At 47.0% G+C, this 10000-nt stretch overlaps 1 protein-coding gene across 1 annotated transcript in view; it reads left to right on the top strand.

Moving 5' to 3' along the window:
* Window positions 1-10000, top strand: part of LOC135113695 (uncharacterized) — a 134492-nt gene that overhangs the window by 114954 nt on the left and 9538 nt on the right. Inside the window, 8 exon segments of the mRNA XM_064029195.1 lie at window positions 4-183; window positions 2126-2267; window positions 3310-3500; window positions 4179-4645; window positions 4962-5723; window positions 6375-6651; window positions 7255-7395; window positions 7685-7817. Coding sequence (XP_063885265.1) covers window positions 4-183; window positions 2126-2267; window positions 3310-3500; window positions 4179-4645; window positions 4962-5723; window positions 6375-6651; window positions 7255-7395; window positions 7685-7817 — 2293 coding nt within the window.

Raw genomic sequence — 10000 nt, 5'->3', positions numbered from 1 at the left:
CAGCACCGGGACCTGAGCGTGGGCGGCGCCGTGGAGATGCTGCTGGGCGTGGTGGAGGCACTCATTTTCCTCCACGCCCACAACTGGCTGCACGCCGCCGTCACCTCCCACGCCCTGCACCTCGTCTCCACGCACCACGCCAAGCTGGGGGGATTTGAGTTCGCCATGGAAATGCACGGCAAGGTGGGTGACAAAAAGAGAGAGAGAGAGAGAGAGAGAGAGAGAGAGAGAGAGAGAGAGAGAGAGAGAGAGAGAGAGAGAGAGAGAGACAAACACACACACACACACACACACACACACACACACACACACACACACACACACACACACACACACACACACACACACACACACACACACATTATTACATGCACGCACACAACATGCAAGCACGCACGAACGCACGCACAGACAGACAGACAGAGATAGACAGACAGACATGGAAAATGCAAAAGAAGGAAAAAAGGTAGAAAAATAAAAGTGCAATACTAAGCAACAGAGAGAGAGAGAGAGAGAGAGAGAGAGAGAGAGAGAGAGAGAGAGAGAGAGAGAGAGAGAGACTGAGACTGCAAAAACAGACTCGTACCAAATTATATCACAGTTGGGTGGGCGGCGTGGGCTGGATGTGGGTGGTTATCGTATCCTAGAAACGCCCACCTTAGTGAACCCATGAAATTCACCTGTGCAGCCACTAATGGGTGAATGGGGTGAACGCCCCTCCGCACTGGGTGACTCATGCGGACGGGATGTACGGAGTAACTGTCTAGGTATGGGATGGTTAGTTGGATGGTTGGCTACCTGTACGTGATAGAGGGAGAAGAGAGTTAGTGACGAGAAGGAGAAGGTGAAAGTGTTAGATGCGAGGAAGAATAGTAGATAAAAGGAGGATGAGAAGAAAGATAAAGGGAAAGAATGGTAAATAAACAGATAATGGAATTTATGGAAGGGAAAGGAACGTAGTGAATGAAGAAGAATAGGAAGAGAAAGGCACGAAAAGAAGGGGAAGGAAAGAACACAGAGAAGCGGATAAAAATGAAGAAATGTATGTAGTAGAGAGAGAGAGAGAGAGAGAGAGAGAGAGAGAGAGAGAGAGAGAGTATATGTTGTTATAGGTAGAGCGACTAGAGTGCTGGGGGGGAGGGGGAGTAAATGAATAGACAATGAATGGAGTGAGTGGATGAAGAAGAGGAAGAAGATAATGAGGGAGTAATTGTGCGGAAGAGCAAATGAGTGGGAGGGTGTGAAACGATGTGAAGGCCTGGAAAAAACTTGTACCCTTTTTTTTCCCCTCTCATGTTAACGCGTGTAATTTTCTTCTTCTCTTCCTTCCCTCCATACCCCGCCGTTTCCTTCCTTGTATTCAGTTTATTCTCCCTTTTTTTTTCGATCTTCCTTCCGTTTGTATTTTTTCTCATGATACGTACGTCTTCTCTCTCTCTCTCTCTCTCTCTCTCTCTCTCTCTCTCTCTCTCTCTCTCTCTCTCTCTCTCTCTCTCTCTCTGCAGTAATTCAATAAATCTACTCATTTCACTCATATCTTTTCTTCCCTTCCTTATTTCTTCCAGTTCTATCAATTTCCTTCCTCCTCATCCCCATCTTTCTCATCACCTTCACTCCCCTGCCAGTTGTGTTCGTCTTATTTAATTTCCCTCTCATTCATATCCCTAGATCTTTCATTTCCTTTCCCTCTTTCCGTTCTCTTCACTCCTGGTTCTTCTCCTTTCCTCTTATTCCTCACCTGCTCCTTCTGTTCCATCCCTATTTCATCCTCTTCTTTCCTCATGGTGAGTGTGTGTGTGTGTGTGTGTGTGTAATAATAATAATAATAATAATAAACGGCTTATTATTTAGGCAGTTGACAAACTGAAAATGTACATAGGGGATGGGGAAAAACTTAACATTAATCCTAAAGGTAAGTCTAATCTAGGAGGGAAATGTCTGTGTGTGTGTGTGTGTGGAGCTTAGTGACTCTTAATCTAATCTTAATCTAACAGTAACGAGTTCGATCCTGGCCCATCTCAATTTCTCGGTGGAAGAGGTAGCACTGTCTCCCGTAAGCCACACCTGCGCCATATGATAACATTGCTGCGGCGCCATAACTCACTCATTGTCCGAATTTCCCCAGGGCTGCAGCATGCGGGCGCCCCAGCTGAGCCCCGCCACCTGGCTGGGACCCTGGCAGGCCCCGGAGACCCTTGAGGAACAGATGGTGTCCACGCGCTCTGAGGTTTATTCCCTTACCGCCGTCATCTGGGAAGTGTGGGCAGGTGAATACTGGCGGAGGAGAAACATTAGAATAAGTAGTAGTAGTTATCTTAGTCCTTAAAAGGCTGTATATGAAGAGGATTAAGAAGAAGGGGAGGAGGAGGAGAGGGTGGTTAGAGGATGAGAGAAAGAAGAAAGGAAAAAAAAAGAAACATAAGTATGAGAAGAATTAGTAGTAGACATTCTAGTCCTTACGAGGCTGTATATGAAGAGGATTAGGAGGAGGAGGAGGAGGAGGAGGAGGAGGAGATGGTGGGTAATGAATGAGGGAAAGAAAGGAAGAGAAGGAAAGAAAAGAATAGATGAGGAGAAAAGGGAGAAAAAAAGAAAATGAAAAACACGAGAATAAACAGGAGTTGATCTCTTAATCCTTACGAATCTGTTTGCGAAGAGGAGGAGGAGGAGGATAGTGAATTGAGGAAAAAGAAAGGAAGAAAAGAAAAGAAGCAGATGAATAAGGAACAGTAGACTTTTTTAAGTTTTTACGAGGTTGTTTATGAGAGAGAGGGAGAGAAAGAGAGAGAGAGAGAGAGAGAGAGAGAGAGAGAGAGAGAGAGAGAGAGAGAGAGAGAGAGAGAGATGGTGGGTAGTTGATGAAGGAAAAATACAGCTATGATAAAAGTCAGGAAGGAAGGAGGAAGTAGATAAAAATTAGAAGAAAGGGAAGTGGGAAACCAGGAGAGAAAGAACAGCAGTGATAGAAAGTGTGGGAAAGGAAGTGAGGAAGGAGCAGGTATGGCATTAATTGATGTAGAAATTATCAAAAAGCATGAAAGAATAGAAAGAAGGGAGAGCAAATGAGAGAGAGAGAGAGAGAGAGAGAGAGAGAGAGAGAGAGAGAGAGAGAGAGAGAGAGAAATGAAGGAAAAATAATGGTAGAAAACACTGATAATAATAGCTAGGGAGAGGGAGAGGAATATTGAGGAGAAAGAGACTAAGTGGATAGGAAAGAAATGGAGAAATATTTCTGCTACTACTAATATTATTACTGCAATCACCACCACTTTCATTACTACATCTTGTTCTACTGTCACCCCTGCACAGGTATGCCGCCGTGGGCAGGCGTGGAGGACAAGGAGGTGAAGAAGAGGGTGGCTGCTGGCGAGACGCTGCCCACCCTCACCCCTACGCCGCCCTCGCTCATTACGTACCTCACTCAGTACGGCCTCAAGTGGAACTCACACGAGAGGGAGCTTGACCTGCAGGAGATCCACACCATGCTGAGGTCCCTGAAGGTGAGAGAGAGAGAGAGAGAGAGAGAGAGAGAGAGAGAGAGAGAGAGAGAGAGAGAGAGAGAGAGAGAGAGAGAGAGATCAGTCAATCAGTCAGTCAGTTTGTCTGTAACTCACTCAGTAATTTAATAAGTCAGTTAGTGAGTAAGCAAAAATATTTCAGTCTTTGAGTAAGTCAGTAAATCAATTTTATATGCAGTCATTCAGTCCGTTACTTATTTAGTCATTATTTCACGTTTTATCACTGTTTTATCAATGAAGCAGTCACTCAGTAAGCCAGCAAATTAATTAGTCAGTTAATTGATAAATTTTAACAGTTAGTGTATCGATTTATTTATCTATATTTATCTTTTTATATGTTTGTCTATTCATTTGTCTATTTACTTGTCTGACTATCTATCTAACGGCATGTGTACGTCTGCCCATCGATACATGACGCCTGCTCTTGGTGTAAGAACTCTTCCAAGGTGATGGACGCGTACTTAACTGACAACATTATTTTTCTGTTTCCTGTATGTAGTCCCAAGTGCCACGTGTTTGCTGTTTGCTCAGGCTCTGTTCATAACGATGAGATAGTCATTCAGTTTGTTGTCCGGGTTCCCTTTCCTCGCACTCGCTCCTTGCATGTTTTAATACTCAAATTCACCACGTCTCCCTTCAGTCTAGTTTTTATGTTCACAGATTCAGTCGAACGAGGAGGAGCGCGTGCCGTCAGTGCCTGCGTGGGGCCCTCCCTCAGTGCCCAACACGCCCGTCATCGGCAGACACATTCGCGCGGCCACGCCCTCCCAATCCTCCCAGCGAAGCTCCTCACCTCCTTTGAAGATCCATACCCCCAAGGCACAGCCAGACTCACCCCACACCCCGACCCCACAGCCAAACACAGTCCACGCCCACATCACAGACATCCAGACGCCCACCAAGCAGCCTCTTGTCAGTGCCAGGAAGACGCCGTCGAGTGCCACGCAGATAGTGGTGGCGGGCGAGGTCCACCGCAGTGACGACTCGGTGAGGCTGCCGCCAGGACACACCAGACTGTTGCAGGAGGTGCCTGGGAAGGGCAGAGTGTTTGGAGGCGTGGACAGCGGGTTCTCAACGCCATGCACCCGCACCCCGAGCCCCAACATGGACACGATTACCAGTGCCAAGTGAGTTTTAGATAATGCGTAATGTGTGCAGTAGTAAGGATGAATTTTGGTAGATAATTAAGATAACAAAATAAAGTTAGAATATAAGTAGATTATTTTTAGTATGTACTGTTATTAGGAAGGAGCGTAGATAGGTAATTAACAAAGAGGTAGACAGTACGACAGTAATGAAATACGTACAGCTGATGGTGCAGACAAGGCAGGAGCAGCTGATTATACATAGCTCGGCCCTGATTGCATGTCTGTTAGTGTTTAATCTCTCGCTCATTTCATCTCCCACTCCTCGTGACGCTTTGTTCCGCGGCTTCCTCGTCAGAATCAACCCTTCGTTCCTCACTTCCACGCCCGCTCGGCCGCCTACCACCTGTGTGCTGCGGGCGGACCTGCAGCCTGACCTGCTGCCCAACAAGGTAACGCTCAAGGCGCTCACCAACGGCCACACGCCGGACATCCTGGCGCGGGGGCCCCAGCGAACCAGGCCGGGGCTTGCGGGGCGGGGCAGGGGGACCTGTTCCAACCTTCCACCCCCCCACTTCCCCCATCACCCCGAGCTGCCCCACCACAGACTCCGATCACTCTCGCACCTCCTCCCCCACTGACCCAGGCCGGTCAGGCAGCGGCTACAGCTTTATCTCCAACGCCGCCAAAAGAGCCTTCCTCATGGAGGCCGAGGGGGGAGGAGGAGGAGCAGGGATGGAGTCTGGGGAGCGACCGGCCAGCGCGAGTCGACGCAGCAGCTCCTCAGACATGCCTCACAGGATGGACGTGGTACGCCGCGGCCTCAGCCTCACCAACATCAGTGTGGCCGTCGCCCGCCGGCCCCTCCAAACTCCGGCAGCTTCACTCGCACCGCCTCCCACATCTCACTGGCCAGCGCCTCCTCCAGCGGTAGTAGTGACGTATGCGGGCGGCGGCCGGTGCGCACAGTGAGTCAAGTGACGCTCACGATGCGCAAGTTGTCCCAAGTGTCTGACTCCTCCTCCAGCAAGGACGAGGTGAGCGAGCCGCCGTCCCAAGACCAGCTGAAGGCCAGACGAGCACGATCGCTGCCCAAGGGCCCAAAACACCCACCCGTCAGGTGAGTCTCCTTGCAGTAAGATGCAATTTAGTATCTACTCTGTCCACCGGTTCTCTCTCTCTTTCTCTCTCTCTCTCTCTCTCTCTCTCTCTCTCTCTCTCTCTCTCTCTCTCTCTCTCTCTCTCTCTCTCTCTCTCCTCTCTCTCTCTCTCTCTCTCTCAGAACAATCTTCCTTCATATTTGACCCTGTGATACCTCCTTAAAAATACAAAAATTTGAGTAAGTAAAAGAAGAGAGGACACGTAGTTAATCGACAGTCTTCTTTTTTGTTTCCTGTGTGTAGTCCCAAGTGCCACGTGTTTGCTGTCTGCTCAGTCTCTGTTCATAAAGATGAGATAATCATCCAGTTTGTGGTGCGAAATCAATGTTAGATTTTGTATGGTTACTTTTTTTTTTCTGCTGATGATCGTCATGCCTAAGGATTAGATCATAAAGCAGATTTTTTTCCCATCCATTCTAAATCTACAAGAAAGAGTGCCTCTTATGAGGAAGTGCATTGACCAGTACTGTTTTATGTACTCCAAAATCATTTATTGAATACATAGATAGTTTAATACTCTAGTTTAAGATAAAACCTTCCTTCTCTTTTCCTCCTTTCCTTCCTCTCTCCCATCATGCCCCATTCCCTAATTCCCTCCTCCCTTCGTGCAGTTCCGGGAGGCGGGACAGTGTATCAGGGTCGACCCACGTGGAGGACACCGCCATCAAGCCAGCCAGCCACCAGGTGACGCGGCATTCCTCCTCCTGCTCCCTCGCCAGCGGCCCCTCCAGCCCCACACACTACTCATCCTCCTCCTCCACCTCCTGGGTTCCCCTCAACCCCGCCAGGCAGCAGCAGCAACTCCAGCAGCAGGCGCCTCCTCCTTCTTCTTCCATGTCTCAGCAGGCCTCGCCCCATCCCTCGCCTCCTCCAGCCAGATCCGCTAAGGTGATGGCCGTGTATCTTGTGTGTTCTTGTATTTCCGCTTTGTAGCGATGTCTTCGTCAGGAGTAAGCATTGCAAGCTGTTTTTGTGAAAAGAGGTATAGATTAGATGTGTGTGTGTGTGTGTGTGTGTGTGTGTGTGTGTGTATGTGGAGCTACTAACAGAGGGGTAACATATATTCTAATTTCCTTATCTTTTGTTTTTTTTACTGTTTCCTCATTATACATGTAATTTTCATGTCCTTTATCTTCAGTATATAGATAGTTTTGATGCACTTTTAGTTATCTATTTAATTAGTATTGTTCGTGTTTTGCTCTCTTGTAATTTATTCTGTACGATGTGTTGATGTTAATGTTCCCATCTGTGCATTTTTCTTTTTTACATTTTATGTTACGTTTTATTACAAATTTGGATTGATAGGACAACTGATAACACTGTTGTATTGTTCTATATAGATGACTATATGATTCTATGATTTTGTAGTGTCTTACAGGTTTTTGGCCGATAAGATATCAGTTACCGTGTGTGTGTGTGTGCGTTGGTGGGTGGGTGGATGTGCACGTGTAGAGTAATTAACCGTGCCTCTGTACGTGTCGTGTGGCGCAGGGCGGCGTGGGGCGTCGGTGGAGCAGCGTGGGCGGCACCCCGACAGGCCTGGCGGAGACGGCGGTGAAGATCCAGCCGAGGAGACTATCGGAGGGACAGCGACCGAGGCCCAGGAGATCCAGACGCCGGCAGGAGGTGGAGGTGCGAGGGGAAGATGGGGCTGGGGAGGGTACAGGAATGAATTACACTGCACTAACATGAAATAACCCATGATTTTGCCAGCTTCTATATCACTGAATCTAATAATGTAAAGAAGAAGGTAAAGTAAAACTACATACGAAAATCAGCAAAACAGCATGCACAGTAAAATTACAGAACATTTGATAAGGTTCTATTCCTTTTTCTGATCTGCACCCACAGCCACACCCTTCTCACGCACGCCTTCATTTGAACTGTGTTCTAAAAGCAGCCTTCTCCTCACCACCACCAGATCGAGGAGGAGTTCTTTGATGACGAGTTCAACGCCCTCTTGTTCCAGCAGCCTCACATGCAGCTATCAGTTGGCTCCTCCGAGAACCTCCTGGATAGCCGCGCGCCCCACTCCATGCTGGCGGACGGGGCAGGTAAGAGCGGAGTGCTGCACTGATGGCGATGGGTGTGTGCGAATGTCAATGTAGTACTGCTGGGGGATGTGAATAGTGGAGCTACGAATGAAATAGTAAGGCAGTGAGTGTTGCGTGAGAGAATGGGAGTGTGTGCTGTGAGTCTTGATGGTAGGAATGGAAAAGAGATAGGCAGGTATGTAGGTAAGTGAGGAGGGTTGGGAAGGAGTGAGGAGAGGGACAAGGGTAAGGATGAGGGAGGAAAAATTATAAGTTATGGGAATTGTGTATTATATGTGTTTCTTACATATCATATCATGCGCATCTATATATTTATTATACATTTCCGTGTTTATTATGTTTCATTGCTGTTTTATCATTTATGTATTGTGCATTTTATGCATTCATATATATTTACATAGTGCATGTTGGGAGAACATCACAAGGTCTTACATAATTATGTACGCCTTGTCGTTTAACGATGTGTAGATCGGTAACGTAGTTATCTCACCTGGCTGAAGAAAAAAGTGCCTTTGGACAAAAGGGCAACGCTGTCACCGTTCACAATGGAAGAAATAGTTTTCTGAGTAATACAAAAATAGACTATTGTCTTCAAATGGAAAGCGGTAGATGACCCAGAAAAATTCGAGCATTTCCTTAGAAAAGCGGGAGTCTTACCGGCCAGGGACTGAGCTTTAATAATTGCATGACGCACACGAGAATAAGTGTGTCAACAAAATGGCGTCCAGCTCCACCCTCCCGAGTGAGCCGAGTGCCGAAGGCAAGGACGCTGCTAAGTCAGCATCTGAGGGTGCTTAACCGTGTGTGTTTGTTACGGGAGATGCCCCAAAATCAGTCTGAATTAACGGTGTAACATCTTACTGTGTACATATAGATTAGTCAAAAAGTAGTACAACGAAAGCAAACATAAAAAGTAACTTCAGATGGCGCTGCACATCCCCAGAACCTCAGCTTTAGATTTATGGCGAACTGGTCACCACCTCCGTATCAAATTGTCGCGGCATCTTTTAGGTTACCAGTCACTTCGTAACATTGTTTTCTCGAAAACTTGGTTGTTTATTGAGTGGCGGACACATCTGACATGTCAAGCTGTTACGCCATCATGTGCGTCATCATTTTGGTCAAGGCTTGAGTCCAGCCTGAGGTCAGATGAAGCAGGACCAACAAGTTGACGACGATCTACAGCACTAAATATTTGATAAACACAACTAATTAATTGATTGATTCTGTTTTCTTGTATTTGACTGTCTTTGGCGCCGCCACCATCACCATTAAGAACAACAGCAACAACAACAACAACGACAACTACTACTACTACTACTACTACTACTACTACTACTACTACTACTACTACTACTACTACTACTACTACTACTACTGCCGTTCCCACTGCCGCTGCTTCTGCTAGAATAACAACAACAGCAACTCCAGGCATGCAGAATGCATGCCTGGAGTTGCTGCCTGCACACACACACACACACACACACACACACACACACACACACACACACACACACACACACACACACACACACACACACACACACACACACACACACACACACACACACACATACATACACACACACACACACACACACACACACACACACACACACACACACACACACACACACACACACACACACACACACACACACAAAGCCACAAAGAAGCCCTGACACATCCCCACGTCAGCGCGGACAACACCTCCACTTGTCACTCGGAACCAAGAAACGGCGGTGACATGAACTGGAGGCAATTTTTCCGAGAACCAAGACTGACGAAGAGGCTCTTAGGTGGACGGTGACAAGGGTAGCTCAGTCCTGACGCCCTAACGTAATAGATTGAGTTCGGCTGCCCTTGAGGACAGGAGAGTGAGGAAGGAGGAGGAGGAGGAGGAAAAATTAACCTGAGAAAAAGGGAAGAAAGACGGTAAATTTTTCAAGAAAATTAAAAGGAAAGTCGTCATTATAAAAAGAAAACGAAAAAAAAAAAACGAAAAGTGTAACAATACGAAAAAAAATGTTGGATAATTGAGTGAGTGTGTTTGATTGTTATTACCATATTTTTCATAGACTTGTGGGTAACGGTTAAAAGCAAGGAAGAGGGAAGGGAGGAATCTCAGATATGGGTTTCGTGCGGGTGAGAAATGTGTAATCTTGACGTGAATTACATAAGCA

Source organism: Scylla paramamosain, chromosome 2 (genome assembly GCF_035594125.1).
Source record: "Scylla paramamosain isolate STU-SP2022 chromosome 2, ASM3559412v1, whole genome shotgun sequence".
In the NCBI taxonomy this organism is placed as follows: domain Eukaryota; kingdom Metazoa; phylum Arthropoda; class Malacostraca; order Decapoda; family Portunidae; genus Scylla; species Scylla paramamosain.
This window is presented reverse-complemented; position numbering and strand designations above follow the sequence as displayed.